General features: G+C 40.1%; 1 protein-coding gene across 6 annotated transcripts in view; it reads left to right on the forward strand.

The window, feature by feature from the left end:
• Positions 1–25,507, forward strand: part of cnksr2a (connector enhancer of kinase suppressor of Ras 2a) — a 496,755-nt gene that overhangs the window by 373,425 nt on the left and 97,823 nt on the right. For all 6 annotated transcript variants that reach the window (XM_072584887.1, XM_072584893.1, XM_072584891.1 and 3 more), the window contains 4 exons: positions 18,393–18,438; positions 18,943–19,020; positions 22,117–22,289; positions 25,236–25,309. In XM_072584887.1, coding sequence (XP_072440988.1) covers positions 18,393–18,438; positions 18,943–19,020; positions 22,117–22,289; positions 25,236–25,309 — 371 coding nt within the window. The remainder of the gene's footprint in view (positions 1–18,392; positions 18,439–18,942; positions 19,021–22,116; positions 22,290–25,235; positions 25,310–25,507) is intronic.

Raw genomic sequence — 25,507 nt, forward strand, 5'->3', positions numbered from 1 at the left:
TGTCCTCACTCTAGATTTCCTCACAAGAGGAAAATCTTCTCAACATCGACCTTGTCAAACCCCTCAGAAAATTTGATGTTTTATGAACATTGCCTCTTGATATTTCCAACCTCCAATGAGCGTAAACCCTTTTGTGTTGATAAAAGTAACTTCTTGTTCTAAGTACAGTACCATTTTTTAATTCTTGAAGACTGTATGACATAATGTTCATTATTCAAATGTATTCTTTGGAAAGACATTTGATCCTTCATTTATTGTATTAAATACTGATTTTGTTAATTCACTCCTAGATTGTGTCACTGCTGGCTGGGATCCAGGAAGTGACTGAGAATACTTTTCATCAGTCTCCACGGTAGAAGATACTAATAGCGTTCCTAAAATATTAAATAATCAAAGGGAGAATAATAAACATAACTATCACTCGAGAAAAAGCACAAGAGATGCTAATGGGGCTAAAGACTGATAAGTCCCCTGTGCCTGGTGGGGTTTAGCCTAGGATTTTACAGGAACTAATCTTACAAGAAGGCTTAGATTCTGGAAGAGTCACAGAGGACTGGAAAACTGCTAAGGAAGAAGATGGAAAATTACAGACTGAATAGCCTAACCTCAGTCATGGGTAAGATCCTGGAATCCATTGTGAAGGATGAGATTTCTGAATACTTGGCAGCGTATGGGAAAATAGGGCAAAGTCAGCATGGTTTTATCAAGGGAGTTCATTCCTGACAAATCTGCTAGAAGTCTTTGAGGAAGTAATGAGCAGGTTAAACCAAGGAGTGCAAATGGATGTTATCTACCTGGACTTCAAGAAGGCCTTTGACAAGGTGCCACACAGGAGTCTGCTGAATGAGATAAAGGTCCATGGTGTCAGAGGCAAGGTGCTAGCATGGTAAGGAGTTTGGCTGTCTGGCAGAAAGCAGAGAATGGGGATAAAAGGGTCTTTCTCAGGGTGATAGCCAGTGACAAGTGTTGTTGCACAAGGGTCAGTGTTGGCACCACAGCTTTTCACTTTTTATACATGAATGATCTAGATGAAAGAACTGAGGGCATTCTGGCTAAGTTTGCAGATGGTACAAAGATAGGTAGAGGGACAGATAGCATTGAGGAGGTGGAGAGGCTGCAGCAGGATTTGAACAGGTTAGTAGACTGGGCAGAGAAGAGGCAGATGGAGTACAACATGGGGAAGTGTGAAGTCATGCACTTCGATGAGAAGAATAGAGGCATGGACTATTTTCTAAATGGGGAGGAAATTCATATGTCTGAAGTGCGAAGAGACTTGAGAGTTCTAGTCCAGGATTCTCTCAAGGTAAACTTGTAGGTTGAGTCAGTAGTTAGGAAGGCAAATGCAATTATGGTATTTATTTTGAGAGGGCTTAAATGTAAAAGCAGGGGTGTACCTCTGAGGCTCTATAAGGCTTTGGTCAGACCACATTTGGAGTATTGTGCGCAGTTTTGGGTCCCATATCTCAGGAAGGATGTACTGCCCAGGAACGTGTTCAGAAGAGGTTTACACAAGTGGTCCTGGGAATGAAAAACTTAACATGAGGAACGTTTGAGGACTCTGAGTCTATACTCAATGGAGTTTAGAAGGATGAGGGAGGATCTAATTGAAACATGCAGGATGCTGAATGGCTTGTCAGAGTACATGTTGGGAAGATATTTCCATTGATAGGAGAGACTGTGACCCAAGGGAACAGCCTTAGAATAAAGTGAAAACCTTTTAGAACAGAGATAAGGAGAAACTTCTTCAGTCAAAGAGTGGTGAAGCTATGGAATTCATTGCCACAGAAGGCTGTGGAGGACAGGTCATTGACTGTATTTAAGACTGAAATAGATAGGTTCTTGCATATCAGAGGGATTAAGGGCTATGGGGAGAAAGCAGGAGAATGGGGTTAAGAAACTTACCAGCCACAATTGAATGGTAGAGCAGACTTGATGGACTGAATGGCCTAATTTCTGCTCCTAGGTCTTAAAGTCTTATAAGCAAGGCATTTTCAGGATGGCAATCTGTAACTAATGGAATAGCACTGGGATCAGTGCTAGGTCGACAAGCATTTACGATATCTACCAATGCTTTGGAAGACTTACGTGAATGTGTTATTGCCAAGTTTGCAGCTGGCACAAAAATAGTTGGGAAGGCAGATAGTGAGGATGACACAAGGAGTATACAAGGTGATATAGACAGGTTTGGTGAGTGTGCAAAGGCTTGGCAGCTGGAATATAATGTGGGAAAATGTGAGGTTATGCACTTTGACAGGAAGAATAGAGGAGTTGGACATTATTTAAATGGAGAAAAACTGCAGAAAGCTGCAGCATTGAAGGATTCGGGGTCCTTGTGTATAAATCAGAAAAAGGTAGCGTACACATTCAGCAGGTTATAGGGAAGGAAAATGGAACTTTGACCTTAATTTCGAAAGGAATGGAGTATAACAATTGGCAAAAATTGCTAAAATGCTGCAAGATTCTGTGTAGGCCACAGCTGAACAGTTTTGTTCCCCTTGTCTGTCATATGCACTGACATAAGAGGAAGTCCAGAGTCAGTTCAGTCGGTTGATTGTGAGTGTGAAGGAATTTCTGTTGAGGAGAGGCCAAATAGGCTTGGCTTGTATTCATTGGAATTGAGAAGAATGAGAGGAGACTTTATTGAAACATAGAAATTTCTTAGGGGCCTTGACAAATTAGTTGCAGAGATTGTTTCTCAGGTGGGAGAATCTAGGACCAGATGATATAGTCTCAGAGTAAGGAGTCATTTAAAACAGACATAATCAGGATATTTCCCTTCCAGAGAGTCATGATTCAGTGGAACTCATTGCCATCAAGGGCTGGGTCATTAAGTATGTTCCAGGTTGAGAGAGACAATTTTTAATCTGTAAGGGACTTAAAGGTTCTGAGGATAATGCAGGTAAATGGAGTTGAGAATTATGGGATGAGCCATGATTGAATTGAATAGCTGAGTAGACTCAGTGGGTTGATTGGCCTACCTTCCTCTCTTATGTCCTTGGTCTTATGGACCCCCATCTGAAAACCAGTCCATGAATGCTGAAATACACTGTAATTGTTTGGAGGTTGACGATGCTAATGTTTATATAAGACATGTGTCTTGTTTCATTTTCTTTTGGACTTTAAAATACGTCTTACAGGAAGGCAGGTTTTGTGTGGGCAGAACAACCTTCCACAGCCAGTAGTACTTTATATGTCACCCAAAAAACCCTACTGTTTACTTATGCAGCAATTCCAGGCAGTGATTGATGCGGTGTTGCTCACTGTGAGGGGATGGGGATATTTTTAGCATGTTTGTTCACAACGCAAGCTGACTGAAATTGAAAATCAATGACATTGTTGCAAATCAAGTGATTGGAGGGACAGTCCTTAATGTTCTTTGGATCAGTGCCACCTTCAACTTTCAGTCGTTAACACTTTTGGAAAATATTCGATTGAAAATTTGGTATCTTTATGTGAGTTGGACAAATTTCAGACAGCTAAGAGTGGCAGAACTCAAACTCTACCAAATAGTGAGGGAGTGCAGTATTTAGTTCAGAGGAATTTGTGATTGTGTACAGAATGAGGATCATAGTCAATTCAAAATTATCAAAGAGCAAAGGGAATGGATCGTTGATGTGAAGCCTGTTTACCACAAATAAGGGTGATCATGCAACAGTTTTATTTAACCAAATAAGTGTATTCATCATTTCTGATTCATCACTTCTCTGCCTCTGCTGTAAATCTAAATACACTGCTGAATAATGCAATTAGATTACTTCTGAGGGAGGCAGATTTCAGAATATGAAAACAGAAAGTTGCTGTGTTTTAATTGACATTGTTTGGCGGAATTGAAAAGGATGAGGGGGCATCTAATTGAAACTTACAGAATACTGAGAGACCTGGGTAGAATGGATGCGAAGAAGATGTTTTCACGAGTAGGAGAGACTAGAACTCCGAGTGAAGGACCGATGCTTTAGGACTGAGATGAGAAGTAGTTTTCTCAGCAAGAGAGTGGTGAATCTGTGGAACTCATTGCCACAGAGGGCTGTGGAGGCCAAATCGTTGAATGCTTTTAAGACAGAGATAGATAGGTTCATGATTAGTAAGGCCATCAAGGGTTAGAGGGAGAAGGCAGGAGAATTGGGGTTGAGAAACATATCAGCCATGATCAAATGACAGAGCAGACTCACTGGCCTCATTCTGCTCCTATATCTTATGGTATTATGATACCTTGGACACAAAGCCCTTCAAACAACTTGTCATAATTGACTCCCTGATCCTACCTCTCTTAACTCATTCAAATGTTGGCCATTATTATGGAAACCTTAACCTGTCAAATTGTTCCTGCTATTTTGAGAAATTGAAATAGCTTTCCATTGCCATAGCTTTCTTATATTTGACAAACTGGTTGATCAGTTACCCTATAGTACTGGAACTTTCTGGATAGCATGTTTCAATTAAAACAGCACTTCTCTCCGGGGAGAATTATTCTTCATTCCTTTTGGTAAACTAATACATGCGTTTTATTCCAGGTTCCTTCATCTCAGGAAGAAACCTGGAATAAAACACTTGTATTTATTGAAGCTAGCATTGCAACATGATCTTAAAAGATCAACAAGCAAATAATTATGTGATAACTACAACAGTGTTGATCACCAGCACGAGTGTCCCAATCCCATGTTATAACTCACACAACACATCGATCTGTCTCTTTTCTTTTGACCACCTACCTGTAACAAGAATTTTTTAATTACATATATTTAACACCTATAATGAAGTAAAATTTCCACAGAGCTTCACAAGGATATTTCAAAACAAAATTTGACACAGAAATCACAAGGAGATATTAGGACATATGGCAGATAGATTTTAAGGAGTATATTATAGAAGGTAAGGAGAGGTTGGTTGCACCAAGGTTTTGCAAGGGTATTTCAGCTATTAGGACCGAGGCAGTTGAACTTGTTCCCACCAGTGATGGAGAGATTAAAATGAGGGATGGTCAAGCAACCAGAACTGAGGAATACCAATATCACAGAGGTGTGACACTGGAAGGCATTTCAGAGATAGGGAGAGGTTTGACCATGGTTTTAAAAGCAAAGATGAGAATTTTTAAACAACTTGGAGCAAATGTGGATCATTGAGCACAGGAGTGTTGGGTGGTAAGGACTTTGTACACATTACAAAATGGACATAGAAGTCACAGCCAAAATTCAGGTGACTTCAAGTTTACAGAGGGTAAACTAGGGGGTGTACGGCCAGAAGTGCATTGGAATATCTGAGTTTAGAGGCGAGAAAAGTGCAAAGGTGAGGGTTTCAGTAAATGATGAACTGAGACAAGTGAAAATTTAGACAATATGATAGAGGTGGAGATAGGCTCCCTTAGTGATTGTGTGCTGTGTGCTTGAAAGACCATCTCAGGATCAGATCAAGTTGCAAGCAGTCTGGTTCAGCATCAAGCAGTTGTCCAGGCGAGGAATGAGGGTTAATGCATAGGAAACAGAGTTTATGGTGGGAACTGAAGACAATGGCTTTGAAAACAAAGGTCACCAAAGTTAAATGTGGGGGAACAGGAAGAGAAGCCATTGCTGATGACTCTTTGGCTACAACTGCCTCGATATGAATTATTTCAGGCATGAGCAGTTTCACCGAGCTGATTGATGTTGATGACACTTTGAAGGAAGATATTGTAGTCAACCCTGTCCAAGGCAGTTAGCAGATCAGAGAGTGGATAGCTAACCTTTGCTGCAGTCAGAGAAGATGTCTTGTGTGACTTTGGTGAGCTGTGTTCATATTTTGGTACAGGGTATTATCCAGATTTGAGGAATCCTAACATGGAGTTCCAGGAAAGCTGACACAGTTTGGGAAACGACAGTGTGTGCTCGGTCTTTCACAAGGAACCTAGGTATGGGCTGGTGATTTGCAGGCCAAGTGGCCTGAGGATAGGTGTTTTGATTACTGATTTAAAAGAGAGCAGATGAGGAGCACAAATGGCTAGCAATCTCAATCAACATGAAATCAGAATGTCTGCTTCCTGGTCAGTCTTTTAGTGGGAATCAGGTCTCAAAAGCAGAGATGAGCCTCAGGGTCAAGTTGAGTTCAGGCGGGGCATGAGGGGTGATGGGAGAGAAACTAAAGAAAGGCGTAAATTACCTCATGGAAGGATGGGGAGACATGAGGAAGTATCTTGAGGCAAAATTTGACTATGTGGATGAGGGAAAAGATGGCATGAGGCAGAGATAACTGGTCACATAGTTTTGATGTCAGCAATGTGTTCTTAAAGGCTCACTGGATCTTTGCTTTAGTCATGTATCCAAAATCTCTGGATCGAAATAAATTATTGAATACTTAGGTTCGAAATGCTTTTGCTGGGATTGAGAGTTGATAACAATCCAGAGAAGGAAACAGGCCTCATGATATCTGACTGAACTGGGTAACCAACTGTGTTTCCTTTTGCCTAGTCAGATTAAATATTTGTGACAATCGCAACAAAAGAAGTGAGGGGGCAGTATACGTTCAAACAGATAAGTTTAATGCCAAATCAAGTTCACAATGAGAAATAAAGATTGGATTAAGAATGAGAGAGAAGTAATCAGAAAAGAAAAATATAAAAAGTTTAATTTTAAATCTTTAACACTAATCAAAACCTGAAGGAATGAGACCCCCATACTTGTTTTTTTTTTCATTATTAGAGAGGTTGCTTAACAGCAATGAATAACATTGCATAATTCAGAGGTTGTTCAGATTGAAATGGCTAAGATAGCTTTCAATGGCAAGCTTAGGTCATACCTACTGTGCAAGTGCAAGAAATGAATATCATTCAGAGCATTTCAATGGTGAAGCAGACAATGCGGAAAGCAGACACTAAGAGCAAATCAAATGCATATCTTTATAATTTTCTACTCTTTAATCATAATGGACATAAAGTCATGAAATCAGTAAATCATAAAATTGTGAATTCTCAGTATGTGCTTCCAACATTGTGGCTTTGTGCAGAGAATGGAACTTTAATTTTAAAAAACCCTGCAGACTAAATAGAACTGACCTTCAATTCTGCAAGTGCAAAATATCTCCTTGACAGAAGAATATGTATTTTATTTTTAAATCAGTCCCTAAAAGCATTGCTGGAGAATTGGTCAACATAGGCTTTAATGAGAGCATAAAAATGCAAGATTGCCTGACTGGAGTTGGTAATCATGTCAAATGAGTGAAATGTATTGCGCTTGAAATTAACGTAATTCCCAAAATCTTTGTCCTAATGAACAGAATTGAAAATCAAGTACATTTCATTGTGTTTTTTTTAAAGAGGCTGAGGAAAAGCAAACCATGTTCAGAAGCAGGTGCAGTGGTTTCAACAACCATTCTGCATGATTACACTATGGTTCAGGCACTTATCATCAACCTGCTGGGTTTTCTGAACAGCAAAAAAAATACTGCTTCTATAAATTGAAAAACAGAAGTCTTCAAACTGAGGCCCATCTGCCCTCTTTGAATGCAAATGATCTCACAGCAAGTTTTCATTTTCCAAACATGTGCTGGCCAATACTTGATTTACAACCAGAATTGCTTAAACAGATTATCCACTCCTTGTCCCATTTCTGTTTGTGTTTCCCTTGCTGGGTAGAAATTAACTTGTGTTTCCTGCATGACGTCATTTAAATGGTCATTGGATAGGCATATGGACGAGAATGGAATAGTGTAGGTTAAATGGGCTTCAGATTGGTTCCACAGGTTAGTGCAACCCCGAGGGCCGAAAGGCCTGTACTGCGCTGTAATGTCCTATGTTCTACAACAGAGACTGCACTTTAAAAGTAATTAATTAACTGTGAAATCTTTTGGACATTGTGAGCTTTCGAAGAAGTCACATGTAGGTGGTAAACAAATTATCAAGATATATGGAAAAGAGATGGTGTTACTTATGTAATTTTCTGTGCAGTACTCCGCCTCAATGTTGCTACCTCAATGCATGTAGAATCAAAAGAATAACTGTATAAAGAAGCCTAGGTACTCCATACTTCTAATTGCAGACAAATTAAGTAATCAGGAAAAGCTCTGGCTTCAGAAATGGTTCTGGATTAGGGCTGATGTATTCGGTGATGTATAGGTAGCTCAGTTGGCTGGATAGCTGGTTTGCATTACAGACTGATGGCAACAGCATAGGTTTAATTCCCCCAGTGGCTGAGGTTATCATGAAGAACACTCCTCAGCATTTTTCCCTAACCTGAGGTATGGTGACACTCTGCTTAAACCAGCACCATCGTCTCTCATTGATGAGAGAGCAGCCTGATATCCTCTCAGACTATGGCAAATTTACCTTTACCTTAGGATGGTAGTTGGGGTGGAGAAATAAGATTAGCGCTGTAGGACATAAAAACCTGCATTGACTGAAAATGGAAGTCATCTGCCAAAACGGATTGGTATCAAAACACAAAGGGATCATTGTAAGAATGTCTCTGGAATCTACAGAAAGGCAGTAATGAGACTGCTGGATGAAGTCAGGAAGAGGAGGGTGGCCCAACCTGATGGCAGTGTCCAATGGAGTGCTGCCTGAAGCAGCGGACAGAGGCATATAGACAGTGACTAACTCTGACACCCCATGCACAGTGAAAAGTAAAACCTCATCAGTTGGGATATGCTTCAGGACATCGTGAGTTATGAAATATGGTGTATAAATGTAAGTCCTTCCTTTCTGTATTTATTTATGGGGATGCCGAAGCAGATGTGGCAATTATCTTTGATGCAGTTCTAACAGTCTGGTACCTAGTTCCTCAGCACTTCCATGTATAAAAAGAGAGAGAAAGAGAGCGAGACAACGATAGACATCGTGCCCTTTCAGAGTGGATGAAACAGAAGTTAAAGTAGCTCCTCAACTTTAGGTTTACAAATAGTTATGACAAAGTAACTAAAAGCAGCATAAATATATTGTTGTCATTTTAAGGATTTCAGTGTAAGTCAGTTGAATTCTTTCCTGTTTTATTTGTGGTGTCTAACAGTTTGAACATTCTTATTTGAACATGATCAAAGTTAAGCAGTAATCAAGATGGACTCCACCATGCGTCTTTGCCAACCCATTTGTGTTTGCACAGTAGAATGAGGCAGCATTTCCACCAGAAATGTCATGGTCAAACAGGATGTACACTAAAGTTAAAGCCACTGCGATGAATCGCTATTTCATGTCTGACAGCTGTCCACACAGTTTGAGTCACAAAATCAGTGTTGGCAGCAGCTTTAGGCCCCATTCTCTCCCATGTTGCAGTTGAGTGTACTGTAATGGACAGCTCTTGAAACTTCAGCTAAACTCTTTGATGCATTGGAATCTTTATGCCAGCATATAGCTTTCTAGAATTGCCAGTACCTTACTGGCTGGGTAGTGAGAATACAATACTAAAAAATCCATTCAACCAATAGTCAGGTGGCAAACATCTCTGGACATGTCACAGATATCAACAATTCCACCCTTAACTGTGAAAGGATTACCAATTACTTAACAGTGCATGATTAAAATGCATTTCATTTTACTTGTGAGCTCCTTTCGACACTGAATTAATTGATTACTAAGCATTCATAAATGTGAGTTAATTTAGATAATGAAAGCTTTCACATATCTGGTATGTGTTTGTAATTTAAACACATGCAAAGTGTAGATGACAACTAACTGGCTCAAGCATATGCAAAGAGAAACAGAAATCAGTAATTCACTACTGACCAGATGATGCTGAATTTCTGAATATTACTAAGTGGGAATCTTAACAACCTACACACAACTTACAAAACATCTAATTTCAGTTTTGTTGCCTTGACATTGTAATTGCGCTGCTAGGATATTGAAAACAAGTGAATACTAAATAAAACAAATGGCGTCGAGAGCTGGTTTGTAGGTAATGCCACCAAATCTATTAGCGTTCCATTCCTCTGGGGTCATCCTGAAAGAAATGTACAAATGTACCTGCAATACCATTGAAACTATAAACTGACATTCAAACAGTATCAAAACGACCTCTTTCAGAAACCACATATGAGCTGTCTGTAATTAGATACATATGACTTTACTAGCTGCTGCTAAAATGCAAATTTCTGGAAATCAGCCAAGCCATAATCCTGACCATTATATTGTTGTGACATGGTCTACTGCAGTCAGTACAGGCATGCTTACAGGGATGGTAATAGGCTTCCAAAAGCTTAGTTATCCTCAAATGTCAGCTAGTCCAATAATTACTATTCACTTTGCACTGCAGACCCAATTTTAGAAGCAGTTGTATATATTTATAGCAGTAATGGAGTACATTTGCCCTCTTAACACAAAAATTGTCCATTTAATATTGAGAGCAATGTGCAGTATGTTTTGCAGCTTATATAAAGCTACACTTAGTTTGCCAATATGCTCGAGTTATAGAGCTGCTCTTGGGTTGCTAAGTAAAAATCATTTAGCTTCAATAACTGATCAGCAACAGATCAGGTCTCTGACAAAATATTGCTTCACAGACTGTAGGATGACAAGCAAAAATGGATATATTAAAGGATATATTGTTGACCATGACATTTTGTTGCCTCTTCGGAGAAAGATCTTTAATGCAAAGAGATGTGTACTACAGTTTTTTCCAGAAATAAGTTGCAGAATCTGTCATGAGAAATAGTAGAAAACTAGAACATCAATCTGATGGGTTCAGTGGAGAAAAATGCTATGAAAATATTTAGCTTTTCAAAATAGCTTCATGGCAATTGATAAACACAAAGTTAGTGAAACCAATTTTCTGTAAGAACGGTACAGTTCCTGTTTATAACCTTGAGTTATTTTCTATACAGTCAGTTCTTCTATCACGCGACGGTTGCATTATAGAAAAATCACGCTTTAAAAACAGTGCTTAAAGTGTTGGTGATATAAATGCCTTACAGCCTACACAGTTTAAAAGTTTGCACTGTGGAAACAGCATCCCCAGTTTGTCAATCACATTGCAGCGAATTTGCATCGATGAAACACATGTTATTACAGAACACCCTGCATTCCTTCAATGTGTTAATGGCATTACAAAAGCTCAATGTGAGAAACAGCAGAACAGGAGGAGTATAGGTTTCAGATAACATATAGCTTTGTTGAACTTACAGTAGTTCAAAAGTAAAAAGGATGCATATCTAAAACAAAAACAAGTAGCTGGGGAAACTCAGCAGGTCTGCTTGCATCTGTGCAGAGAAAGCAGAAAGCAGTGTCAATGTTTCAGGACCAGTGACCCTTCTTCAGAAATGAACCCTAACCCTTATCGCTATTGCTTTCTCTCCACAGGTGCTGCTAGACCTGCTGAGTTTCTCCAGCTATTTCTGTTTTTGATTCAGATTTCCAGAATGCATGTTCTTTGTTTTTATTAGGAGGGATAGCTAATTGTGCAAGAGTTGGAGATCAGAACTTCCAATGTATGACAGAAGCCAAGATATGCAGTTTTCTCAAAAGACAAAAGATAAAAGGACAGCTGGCAACTTATTTTAATTGAAATGAAAATTGACATTATGTCATTTCTACTTAGATTAATATTTGAAAAGATAGTGTATAAATATGGGAATAATTTAGATACTTTATCAAATTATGTAGTCGACTATATTTTGGTTAACAAAGAAGTATAATGAAATAACTTTACTCAGAGGTTCTGATGAAATTCAAAAATGTTCAGAATAGAACTTGAGGATGCTAAAAAAGAAAGACATGTTGCTGAAGCTTTTTGTCTTATATCCATCAGCACTCATGCGAGAATGCCAAATTTCACAAGGAACAACAATCTATTCTGCATTAAATAAGGGTACGGATTGGTGGGCAAGTCAGCTCTGATTGGTTGGGGCCTTGCCATGTCGAATGGACCAGGGAACTATTGTCCCTCAATCTTTTGTTCAATTCTAAAAAGATGCAAAATGTGGGCATATTCTTCCTCCTGCAGAGGACAGGTTCTATCGTATTAATATATGTTGTTTGTAGCAAACATAAGAGAATTGCATTGCACACTTGACTGATGAATGTTAATAAAAAATGCTTGAATAAATAATACTGCCTTTGGAAGCCAGATATTCAATTAGTGACTTGTAATACTGACAGATTTTCCCCTTGTCAAGCCTAAACCTCAGTCCACCCTGCAACTAATAGGCCCTGCACCACTTGCACACACCAGCTGTCTATCATAGGCAACACCAGCGCCAAGGGTCCCAGGTCTAGATGAGTGAGGTTGGGTTGGATCAGGAGAAGTGTAGTGGCATTGGCAACAAGATCATGAGGATGCTTTTCAGAGACCTGCACTGTCATAAGCCTCCCATTCCTGATGTTGGCTTCCTGAGTGCTAAATAAGGAAGGACTTCCTTATGGGTCGAACCACAATGATTCCCAACTGTGGTTTTCAGAGATCGGCACCTGTTCTAGGGTTGTTAGTCCATGCACTGCCTCAATCCCAGCAGTGGCTGCCACTCCTCGAGTCACTCTTGGCCACCGCCTGGCAGAAGTCACAACCTCAGGCAAATAATTGAGTTGGTGAACTGCTCCACAACTTGTCAGGCAGCAGGCTGGACCCGCATCTTTGTGTGAAATACTGGCTAATGTATTATTGTTACAAATGGGTTTTTAATTGGCTAGCAATGAGAAAGTGAGTTATGAAGCAGGATCTTGCTCAGCCATGGTCTCTGCAATGCTAAATCATTTGCAGGGAAGCAGATTGGACAACTTAAGAAGCATATTCCTATTTGAATTCATTTGCATATTGTAAGGGTTAATGTGTGTTTGTTGTATTCATAAACAGAATTCTGCTATTCCAGAGGGGAAAATTAGTAAAAAATAATAACAAGTGACACTTCGAAATGAAGATACTGGTATTGCTCGCTCTCCATGGAGCCATGGCCATGTATGACACAGATCCTTCAGTCCAATTCATCCATGTCGACCACATGTCTGAGATAAATCTAATCTCATTTGCCAGCACTTGGCCCATAGCCCTTTAAACCCTTCCTATTCATGTACCCATCCAGATGCCTTTTAAATGTTGTAACTGTACAACATTTTGTACCACTGTACCACTTCTTCTGGCAGCACATTCCATACACACACCACACTCTGTGTGAAAAAGTTGCCTCTTATGTCCCTTTTAAATCTTTACCTTCTCACCCTAACCCAATATCCTCTAGTTCTGGACTCCCCCACCCCGGAGAAAGGACCTTGTCTATTTACCATATACATACCCCTCATGATTTTATAAACCTCTATAAGGCCATCCCTCAGCCTCTGACACTTTTTGAAATAAACAAGACAATTTGGACTCACCAAGTCAGTCACTAGCTTTGCTGGTTTCTGAATTCATTGTTTGAAATCAAGACTTAGATAATGCTCTACTGTTAGTTATCTTCTGGTTATTTCACTACAAACAACAAGATGATGAAGGGAGATCAAATTTTCAATTACATCAATGGTGCTTCAGCGGCACTTTGACTTCTGTGCACACCTTCCTGACTCTACCTTGGATCCCACAGGGTGGCCACTACTCTGCTTGCTTGAATACATTGTCTGATCTGAGATGTCACCTTTTTTTTCATAAAACCTTAAGTTATCTCAGGACAATGACTTGAAAGAAGTTCTGGAATTTGCATATTAATCACTCAAAACTTGCATCCCCATTCCAAGTGATTAAAGACTTAACAGCAGTGTAAGTTTGTTCAATACATTGCATCAGTTGTATGACACTTTGGTCTTTTACTATAAATTCTGTGTTCTGTGATCCTGCCCCACTAGCTGCCTGATGAAGATGCAGCACTCTGAAAGTTCTTACTTCCAGACGTAACTGTTGGATTATAGACGAGTGTTCTGTGATTTTTAACCCTGTCCACCCCGACCCAACACCAACACCTCCTCATCAAGGATATTCTTCTGTCCTGTATGTATTTATTAATTTTCACGTGTTCCTGCAAATGCCTTTTCAACTGAGTCCTTTTAAAATCTATGTTGCAAGTAAGGTATTAGTTTTTCTGTCTTTTGTTGATAACCAATAGAATTGGAGGGGAAGGAATCATTCTGTTCACTTTTTCACATTGTTTTTATTTGCTTTTGACTCAATTCAACTTTGACATGGTTTCCACTTCCCACCAATCTTCTCCTGAATAATTTTGTCGTAACATTCAAGACTATAGGCCGAGTGCAGGGAAGTGGGTCCAATATAGATAATGGTATATTTTTGTTGGTACAGGCTCAATAAGCCGAATGTACTGTATGATTCTATCAATCTGTAATGAACCATGATGTAAACTCAAGGCCCAAGTACAGACCAAAATGTACCAGAAACAAACCGGTAATTTATGTATGAACAATTTTGTTTGGTCAACTGCTATAAAAATCAATAGTGCAGAAGTTATGCCAATGCAGTTGAAGTTCAATGTCACAATTTAGGATGTTGTGACTATATTTTTCTACAAAAAGTCTTTGGCGCAATTTTAACGTATGATTTAGCCAGAAACCCACCTACAGCCAGAAATTATATGTTGGCTTAGCAATTGGCAGATAAGAGATTATTTAAATATGGAGCATGGCAGTTCTTTTACACGGATGCAAAAGAATGATCAATTTTCAGGTGCTGTCTGGTCACTTATAAAGATACCTGGAACCTTGATGTTGTCAATCTCTTTTGCTCTCTGTGAATTAGGAGCTTTCAAAAGACCAGGACACAGGCCTGAAGATTACTCAGGCAGCAGTGGGCTGCCTGAGGATCCGGTTGGAAGGGTATTTTGTGCTCCATTCAGGGAGTGCAGGATTGTTCATTTATCAGTCAGCCAGGCATAAATGACTTCTCTAAAAGTGCTGTGGGTGAAGTGGAAGACCCTTAACACCATTCCTGGTGATTAGATCAGTTAATTTTGTCTTTGATAGGATAAAGTAGCTTACAGATTGAATCAAGCAATGCATCACCTTGTATTAATTCAGTTCACCTTTGGAAAGATTGAAGAATTACATGTGCTTAACACATGCACATCCAGTCAAGATCACAAATGGATTTCTTCAATACATAGAAACATTAAAGATAGGAGCAGGAGTCGACCATTTGATGCCCAAGTCTAATCTGCCATTGAATATCCACCCTCCCCTCCATACCTTTTAAATCCTTTTAGCTGCAAGAGCTAAATCTACCTCCTCCTTGAAAACACACAATGGTTTGGCCTCAACCACTTTCTATGGTAATGAATTCCACAGGCTCTGCATTCTCTGGCTGAAGACATTTTTCCTCACCTCAGTCCTAAAACAATGACTCTGGGTTCTAGACTCCCCCACCATCGGGAGCATTCTTTCTGCATCTAACCTGTCTAGTCGTGTTCAAATTTTATTGGCTTCTGTGAAATCCCTCTTCATTCTTCTAAACTCCGGTGATACAATCATAATGATGCAATCTGTCCACATATATCAGTCTTGCCATTCCAGGAATTGATGTGGTAAACTTTTGCTGCACTCCCTCTCTGGTGAAAAATCCTTCCACAGGATCCTTCCTCAAGAGACTACACACAGTATTCCAGGTGTGGTCTCACCAATGCCCTGTATAATTGCAGCAAGACAATTGTCCCTGTACTGGAATCCTCTTGCTACGAAGGCCAACATACAATTCACATTCTTTACTGCTTGCTGCATCTGCATGCTTACTTTCAGTGACTTGTGCATGAGGATACCCAGGTCTCATTAAACATCCCCCTCTCTCAGTTTATAGTCATTTAAATAATAATCTGCCTTCCTATTTTTTGCTAGCAAAGTGGATAACCTCACATGTATCCATATTATACTACATCTGCCGTGCAGTTGCCCACTCACTCAGCCTATTCGGATCACACTGTAACATTTCTCTATCCCCCTCACAGCTTACCCTTCCACCCAGCTTTGTGTCATCTGAAAATTTTGAGATACTCCATTTTGTTCCCTCATCTAAGTCATTAACATAGATGTGAATAGCCACGGTTCCAGTACCAATCCCTGTGCTACCTCACTGGTCACTGTCTGCCATGCAGAAGAATGATTGTTCCTACTGTTGTTTCCTGTCTACCTATCTCAATTCATTACTCCAAAAACCATGAATTTTAACTTTACACATTAATGTCTTCTGGGGGATTTTGTCAAAAGCCTTCAGAAAGTCCAAAAAAACCACATCCACTGGCTCCCCCAATCAACTCTACTGGTTACATCCTTGAGGGATTCCCATACACTTGCCATGCACGATATCCCTTTTGTAAACCCATACCGTCTGTGTTTGATTTGCCCACTGTTTTCTAAGTACTCTGCATTAAAATCATTGATAATAGGCTCTAGCATCTTCCTCACGACCGTTGTCAGACTCGCTAGTGTATAATCCCCTGTTTTCTCTCTACCTCCCTTTTTACATAGTGAGGTTCCATTAGCTACCCTGTAATCTGCAGGAACTGTTTCAGAGTCTAAAGGATCTTGAAAGAGGAACTCCAATACATCCACTATTTCTAGGGTGACTTTCTTAAGTACTCTGGGATATAGACTATCAGAGCCTAGGGAAATTTCTGCCTTCAATCCCATCAATTTCTCCAACACTTTATCTCTATTAACGTAGGTTTGCTTCAGTTGTTTCTTCTCACTAAAGCCTATGTTCCTTCTCATTTCTGGTATGCTATTTGTGTCCTTTTTGAAGACAGGAGTGAAGTTTGAATTTAGTTTGTCAGCCATTTCTTTATTACCCATTATAAATTCACCCAATTCTGCCTGGAAGAGAGGGACCTACATTAGTTTTCACCAGTCTTTTTCTACTTGCATATCTGTACAAACCTATGCAGTCAGTTCTTATGTTCCCCACAAGTTTACTCTCATTTCTATTTTCTCCTTCTTAATCAATCCCTTCTAAACTGTTCATAATCCTCAAGTCTGTTTTTTTATTCTTGCCAGTTTTTTGCTCCCATTTTGCATCTAATACTATTTCTAACTTCCCTTGTAAGCTGTGGTTTGGCCACTGTTCTCTTTGCACATTTGTGCCAGGCAGGGATAAACCGGTTTTGTAGTTCACCCATTCGCTCTTTGAATGTTTGCCATTGCCTATCCACTGTCAATCCTTTCAGTAACATTTCCCAATCCATCATAGCCAACTCATACCTCATGCCATTGTAGTTTCCCTTCTTAAGATTCCGGAGCTTAGTCTCCTAGTCAACTACCTCACTCTCCACCTTGATGAAGAATTGTGTCAAGTTGTGGTCTCTCATCCCCCAAGGAATCTCTCACAGCTGCGTTACCAATTATTCCTTTCTCATTGCATTATACCCAGCCTAAGATTGCCTGTTCTCTTATTGTATCCTCAAATGAATTGGTCCAGAGCACCATCCTGTATGCACTGTCGGAATCCCTCCTCTCTGGTACTGTGATGAATTTGATTCGCCCAATCGATACGCAGATTAAAGTTAATTCCAAATATTCCTTACTGCATGCACCTCTGATTTCCTGTTTACTTCTAATTCCCAACATCCCCACTTTGGAGGTCTAATACCACACCCACTAATGTTTTTGGCCCCTTTGTATTTCTCAGTTCTACCCACACAGATTCTACATCGTCGGAGCGAACATTGTTTCTCCATATTGTATTCATATCCCTTTAACCAGTAATGCAACTCCACCGCCTTGTCTTTTTCTGTCCATCTGATCTGCCATCATGACAGTTAGTTTCAAATTCTGGAAGGTGAAAATCAACAGCCGATGTGAGCTAGCAGTTCAAAGGTCATCAAAAGCATCCCCACATGAGCTGAGGAGGGCACACGTCTGAATTTCTCATGAGCCATAGCAGCCCTGAGTTGTATTGCTGTGCCTCTGACCAACAGTAAATACAAGCTTTCCAAAGAAAACTCGCAGTATCCCTCATCTTGGAATCGCGTTCAACAATTCTTATTACTTGTGACTGGATTTAAGTACGCAGCATACAAAAGCAGGGTTTTGTGTTCTTCATGCCTACAGGTATCAGAATACGTGGCCAATTGTGTGTAGAATATCTGTGGTGTTTATTAGATTGACCTCACATAAAGAGCCTGATGTAGCTTTGTGGTTAGGCCGTGTGGCTTTTTTTTCCACCATTGCAGACGCATTCTGTAGAAGTACAACTCAAAATGTGTTTTTTTTTCATTTCCTTGTTGGTTTCGAGAAGTAATTCTATGAGAGGAGCATAGCCTGTTAAATGTAGAATACCATTGTTCCTTAAATTAGAACAATCTTGGTTTATATTTCTAGAATATTCCTGAACGGTGGTGGTCTGTATCAATTAGCAAACTGTGTGCCTACTTCTATTCTACAACACAAGAAAAGCATATCTGTGACGAGGTAAAACTCCAATACAGGCAACAGCTTTGTGAAATCCGGTGGAACATAAACTGTAAGATCCTCAATTTATATTTTCATACATGGTCTTCTTTTACTTTGATTCCAGACGTTCCAGCAGTCCTTGGGGCAGAAATCCAAAAAAAGAAACAAAGGTACATCGGATTGATTTTATGAATTTCCTTCTGCCTGTTGCCTTCTATTTGAAGTGAGATTTCAGTTAAATGTTCTACGAAATGGTTTAAGCAGTGTTGAAATCTATTTGATTCAGATTATATGTTTATATAAATTGTAATTTTAATCCTATTGTACCAAACTTTGAAGTTTGACAAAATGTAACTTCACAATCTGTGGTAAGCCTCTTGAAGTCTGTCTTGGCCATACTGAAGGTTTCCATTGTGAGACAGCCAAGAAATTATGGTTATTTCAATGGTCTCTGTTTATTTAACACGTCTGTTATCAAAATTACAGTGCAATAGATAGAAGTGCTGAGAGTATTGCAAAAGGAAACTCTGTTAATAGTATGTTTATTTAATGGTTGAACATGAATGAATGCATGTGCTGGTGAAAAGGGTTTGCATCTACAGTATGAAATAAAAATTGCTGGCATTTTCATGTGCTGCAGAAGTTGCTTGTTAAAATTTTCAAATTATGTGCAGACAGATATGGGCCAGGATTTTTAAATGGGTCTGGAAGAGTCCGGAGGGCAGATCGGGGTCAGACTGGCCGCCCACAAGGTAGGGGCTGATAGATGATTAAGATTGACTGTTGGTAATTGTGAGGCCTGTGAAGCACCCCCCCCCCCCCCAACCTCCCCCCCCCACTTCCCTTGCTAACTGGAATCTCCAGTTGGCAACATGCGCAGTCCAGGCAGACATGGTGGGCTCAGGGCAGGGAGGCCCAATGAATTCTCAGAGTGGCCACCCAGCCTGTTCTCAAAATGGTATGGCTGCAGCTCCCAGCCTTACCAGGGATTGGCCCCTCCAGGATCAGGACCAAGCAGCCACGGCCTTGTCCCTGCATACCCCCTCGCTCCCAGTTCTCATCTAACCAGTGAGGATTTCTGAGGACTGGAGGGTGTTCCATTAACACTCCAGGGATTGGGAGCCTGCTCCCTGCCATTAATTGGCCTGGCATTTTAAACAAAACCTGCCGAGCACGTTTGGAATACGCCAAGTGAGATCAGGAGCCAGAGCAGAGGTCATGGTCATGCTCCTGCCCCAGATTTGGGAACTCCCAGCCATCAAGCTGAATTGTACCCTAGGGAATTGGGACAGGCTGGAGTGGAGGAGCGTGGGTATTCCCCATTTGGCTGGTCTACCCCACAGCCAATGCCGTTGATTGAGGAAAGACCCACTGCCCTATCGAGGAGGCTGTCAAGCGGCCAGCAGCCACCTGGTCCCAGCAGCGCCACTGGGAGCCAGAGGTTACTGCCAGTTCTGCAGCCAGCATCAAAAGCAAAGCAAGCTGAGGTGGAGCCAATAGATTTCAAAGTAAGGTGTCCATCAGAGCAGGCTGGCAAGCCAGGGCAAAAGGTTAGCGAGGTACAGGATGGATGGGGAATGGGCAAATACAGTTTGCCCAAGGGATTGGCAAAAGGAGCCCATGAAGAAGGTCCAGCCATCAGTCTGCCAACTTTTACTGGGTGGCATGGTATCTCAGCATGGATCATTCCTGCCACAAGTAAAATCCTTACAGCAAGGAGGAAGAGAAATTTAAGCAATCATTAATTAGGTGGGCGACCATCCAACACCACCCTTGCCCCTGCTAAAATTACATCGACAGCAGGTGGCAGTGCACCAAGAATATTACTTCTGACGTGGTGCCCAATTTTATTACACCACCCCCATCCCCTCCAGCCCAACTATAATCCCGCCCCAGCTTCATATAGCTGCAGGGAGATGCTCTTGCCTCAGTCCATTCTGAGAGAATCACTTATACTGACATCCCTTTCCATTCCCATTATGGGAGCTCTGGTGTTTCCCGAGGATCTATCCTCAGCCCCCTTCCAGTTGACCTCAGCTTCTACATGTATGGTGATACACAGCTCCACAGCACTACCACCACCTCTCCTGAGCTCTCTACTATCTATCAGTGGTCACTCTGCTTGCCTGGTATTGAATACTGGATGAGTAGACATTGCCTCCAGTTAAATATTGGGAAAACAAAGCCATTGTCTTTGGCCCCAGACACACAATCCGTTCCCTGACAACCATTTCCATCCCTGTCCCTGACAATCCATTAAATCTGAGCCAGCCTTGGTGTGTGTGTGTGTTTCACTCTCAACTGATTTTCTGACCATGTATACACTCCATCACCAAAGCTAACTCCAAAGCCTGGACTGGCTTAGCTGAAGGGATGCTGAAATGTTCCTTCATGCTGTTGTTACCTGTAGACCTGAATCTTCCTATGGTCTACATTGGCATCCTGGCGTACCTGCCATTGTCCAACATTTTAAGACCATGCAGGTGGATTGAGGCCCTCAAATGCCAATTACCTACACAGTTTAGGATCACAATAGACCAAAGGGTGGTCAGGAAGAGGGTGAGCTAAGTGCCTGAAATAATTAATGTCCCCTCTCCACCAAAAACACAACCAGTGAGAAGTTATAAAGTTGAGCCTGAAATTGCCATTCCTTTCTTGTCACTGGATCAAAATCCTAGAGCTCACTTCCTAACAGTATTGTGGGTGTTACTATGCCTCAAGGGCTGCAAGCAAGCAGCACTCCAACACCTTCTCAGAGTCAAGCAAGAAAGTCTGGCCAAGTCAGCGATGCTCACATCCCATGCAATACTTCAGCCTTTAAAAAAATTGCAACAATGTATTATTTTACAGTTGAAATTAATTCTGCTGGTTGTCTGTGAATAAGATGCTTACCTTATAATATCCTGAAAGTGAGCTTGTGTATGCATTGGTGTGTGAAGTGATAGCCCATTGTGAGTTTTGTGCTTTATTCTAAATATCCAAACACTAATGTCAGTTTACTTATTTTATGAAAACCATCATTACTAGTTACGCAGACGTGTACTTGCACAGAAAGGACATACAACTTTTCTGCCTTCCCCAGCCCCCTCCCCAAATGGGAAGGAACCTTGAAAACCAGCACCACATTCAATGAAATGAAGGAGTGAACTTGCGTTTTTATGGACTCAGGAAAGTCCAAAGCATTCCGCAGTCACTGAAGAGCTTCTGACATCGAGTCATACTTGTCATGTAGGATACCCAAGAGTTAAGTTGCATGTAGCATGGCTTCACAACCAATTCCTTTTAAACTCATGTAACAATCTGAAGGTTTCCACACTGGTCCTATGCAAGTTCACTCTTTCAAGTTTTAACAGAACAAAAAATGTAAAAACACAACACTTAGATAAATTGCCCTTTGCACAATTGAAACGAAATTGCAAACAATGTAACCCTATTTTTGCTCATGTTTAAGATAAATGTTGGCCACAGCACCATGAGAACTCCCTTCAACTTCTTGAAAAATTGCCAGGAGATAATTTGTCTCTGCCTGAGAAGGAAATTAAGTCTTGGTTTCATCTCTTATCTGAAAGGTGGCACCACAACAAGTTCAGCAGTCCTTCAGTACTGGCTGGGTTCAGCTTAGCTTGTATCTCTGATCTCTGGACTCCCAGGCAACTGACTCAGTGGGGAATGCTATCAGCGGGCAGACCCTTACAGAGGGGAAGTATTACACTTGTGGTGCAGTGATAAGTTATGTTTATATGAATCATCAAAGACTACTAAAAAAACAAAAAAAGACACATTTTAATAGACTTGCAAATAGCTGGGAATTTGAGTGCTTTACCTTCTCTTGTCTGTGCTGATTTTAGGTGCTGTGACAGCAATGAGCAGGAGAAGAATTTCTTGTAAGGACCTTGGTCGTGGAGACTGTGAAGGCTGGTTATGGAAGAAAAAGGATGCCAAGAGCTACTTTTCACAAAAATGGAAGAAGTATTGGGTTGTACTGAAGGATGTTTCTCTGTACTGGTACATGAATGAAGAAGTAAGATCTAATTTGAACCTGCTTTCTATGAAAATATGTGTGTCATATTTATGAGACCGGGCCTCTTTAAACAGGAGTAAATGAGGTTTGTTTTAATGGGGAAAAGCTTGTTTTTATACATCATGGCCTCAGCCCCAAAATATTTTACAAATAAAATACTTTGAGAATTGAACGAAATACTAAAACTCTGTGTGATGTAAACTGTTAAAGAAGCTAGTTATTTATGGGTGGATTTTGCATCAAAAGAGATTATTAGTCCACATGTACAGCTACATTTACACAACTGCAGACAATTTTTTAAAAGAGAGATGAAGTTAATGTTTAATTGATTTGAGGTCTTTTGCTGATTTTCTTCTCTTTTTCTAAATTGCCGGGCAATAAAATAATTTACTGAACTGAATGTCACAGCTTGGCATGAGTTCCCCACATGGATAAGATCGTGACTGAATCAGCAGGAGAGGTGGTGTGTAGGAGTACAAAGCCTTTGCTAAAAGGAGGAGTGGAAGAAAGTGAAAGCAGGGCTTGAACCTTTCCAATGCATTCGTAACCTAATGTATTGCCAAATCATAGAATAACTTTGACAAGTACTTTGAGCTGATCACTCTATCACAGTCAGGTACATGCATCTTACAGAGAACGAATATAGAGAATATAGAGAACGAATATAAATTAAGACAAGCAGTGAATTGCATTCTTTAAAAGTAATCAGTTGGGAGGAACCATATGAATTATATTTATTTTGTAATGAAACTTGTGTTTGCAAAACAAACTTGCATTTGCTTGCTTTTGGTAATTCTGAGCATTTGTAATATTCTCTAAAACAAATTTTATAAATCTAAAAGTAATAATGGACTGATATTTTAGCATTTCCAGTGCACTTCCCATACAATCTATCTTGCCAATGTTACTGCGATTGGTTGGATAGGTTGCTACAGCTAAACCATATAACAAATGGTAGTGAGAGTTTTTGTGTGTTTTAAGTAATCTACCACGTAATAAGATTTTTAATAAATTTATTTTTTGTTGAAATGAGGATTAAATTTAAATTGTTGCACTTTGAATCCTTAAAAGTGCATAAATACCAATGCAACCTAATGAATAATATGAAAGCTAAGATCCTCAAGATGGAAATTGTGAGTTAATCATTTCCTGAGGTCGCAGTCCCACCTCCAACCCAGCAGTGTCCCCCCGCAATGTTGGAGCAGGATGGCCTAGAGTCACTATATCCTGAGGCCCAAGGTGGGAACAGATTTAGGAGATTGTGAGTCAGACAGTTTAGACTCAGACACTGGTGCACATCTGTACATGAGTGTTAAGCATCCTATCCCTCACCCTAATCCACCCCACCCTATGGCCCCTCCTTAAATTCTACGCCCCCTCATAAACCCAGAGACCACTATTGCATCTTGAGATCCACATGCCCACGGCATACTCCCTCTCCATATCAGCTATGCATCCTCTGTACCCCTCCGCTGTCTCCATAACTCTCCCACACTCGCTGCATGAACTGTGAGCAGAAATAATAGGGGCAACACTTTTTTTTAACCTAATTTCTCTCATTATGGCAAAACATGAATACATTTGATATGGTTGTCATCTGTAACAGATTTAGCTGGGATTAAATGTTGCAAAATCTGGAACTTAATTAGAAAAACGCTAAATGCTAGCAATTGGAGACAGGATGTGTTGGATGTATGCAGTAGGCTATTAGATATCAATGTTAAGATTGGCAATTTTTTTTACCATTTGACTAAAAAGAAGTAAGTTTTACTCAGGATCAGTTCTTCTGCTAAAATGAGCAAACTGAGGAAATAATTTCCCAGGAGCATTTATATAAATAATTGAATGATGGGACCGAAGGCATGGTTTCTAAAATTACTGAAGACACCAAGATGGCTAGGAATATTAGTTATGAAGAAGGCATAAGGAGACCACAAAAGATAGGTTAAGTGAGGGGGGTGCAAAGATCAGGCAAATGGAGTACTCTGTGCAAGCATGTGGAATCGTCTGTCTTAGCAGAAAGAACAGAAAGAGGCATATTATCTAATAATGAGTAATTGCTAAGCTCTATGATGCAAAGGGATCTTGGTATTCTAGTGCAGATATAGCAAATAATTAAGAAGCAAATAGAATTGTGTTATTTATTGCAAGGTGACTTGAATACATAGAATACATCATGATCATGTTTCAGTTATGCAAAGCATTGGTGAAACCACATCTAAAGTACTGTTTACAATATTGTCTTGTTTAAGGAAGGATATAAATGCATTGGAGGCAGTTCAGAGAATGTTTTCTGAACTAATACCTGGAATCGGGCTGTGGGAGGATAGTCTTGTGAGGCTAGGCTTATATCTGCTGGAATTTAGACAAATGAGAGGCAGCTTGATTGATAGGGTCATGAAAGGTCTTGAATACAGAAAGACTATTGCCTCTTATGGGAGAATCTAGGATTAAAGGTCACTTATTCGTGACAGCGGTGTTTTTTTTCTCTCTCTTGTCTCTCATAGAAGGCTGTGAACTCCCTCCCTCAAAAGTTGGTTGATGCCCAGTCTTGGAATATTTTTAAAGCATTGGTCAATAGATTCTTACTGAGAAAAGAGATAAAAGGTCATCAGAAGCAAGCAGAAATGTGGAGTAATCGGAGTAGCCATAACCTTTGAAATGGCAAGGCAGCTCAAGGGGTTGAGTGGCTAAATGCATTAATTTATTAAAGCTGTTGAGAGTGCTTAACTTTGAACTTTAAGTTGGTATATTTTCCCTGAAATTCATTCCACATGTTCAAACATAGCGCATTGCTTTGGACTCGAGTGAAAAGCAGCATTTTTTAAAAAAAACTTTGCAAAGCAAGATGTTTAATAAACTAAACGTTTGAGCAATTGATTCAAAAATGAAAAGCTCCACTAAAAAAAATGTTTAGCAAGTCTTTTATTTTGGTTTTCTTCTCAGGATGAGAAGGCTGAAGGATTTATCTGCCTTTCTGAGTTCAAAATTGATCGAGCAAGTGAATGTCGGAAAAAGTAGTAAGTATTATGGCAGCGATGATCGGATGATATCTCTCATCCTGACTTTATAGAAAGGAAATTAATTCCATATGATTTCCTGATCACAAGAAACTAATGTTCATTGGATGTCAGATGTTCATCTTACGCTACAATATTAATAACTGTATACAGAGGAACCTCGATTATCTGAATATCAATTATCCAAATATCGGATTA

The sequence above is a fragment of the Chiloscyllium punctatum genome, chromosome 15, assembly GCF_047496795.1.
Source record: "Chiloscyllium punctatum isolate Juve2018m chromosome 15, sChiPun1.3, whole genome shotgun sequence".
NCBI classification, from domain to species: Eukaryota; Metazoa; Chordata; class Chondrichthyes; order Orectolobiformes; family Hemiscylliidae; genus Chiloscyllium; species Chiloscyllium punctatum.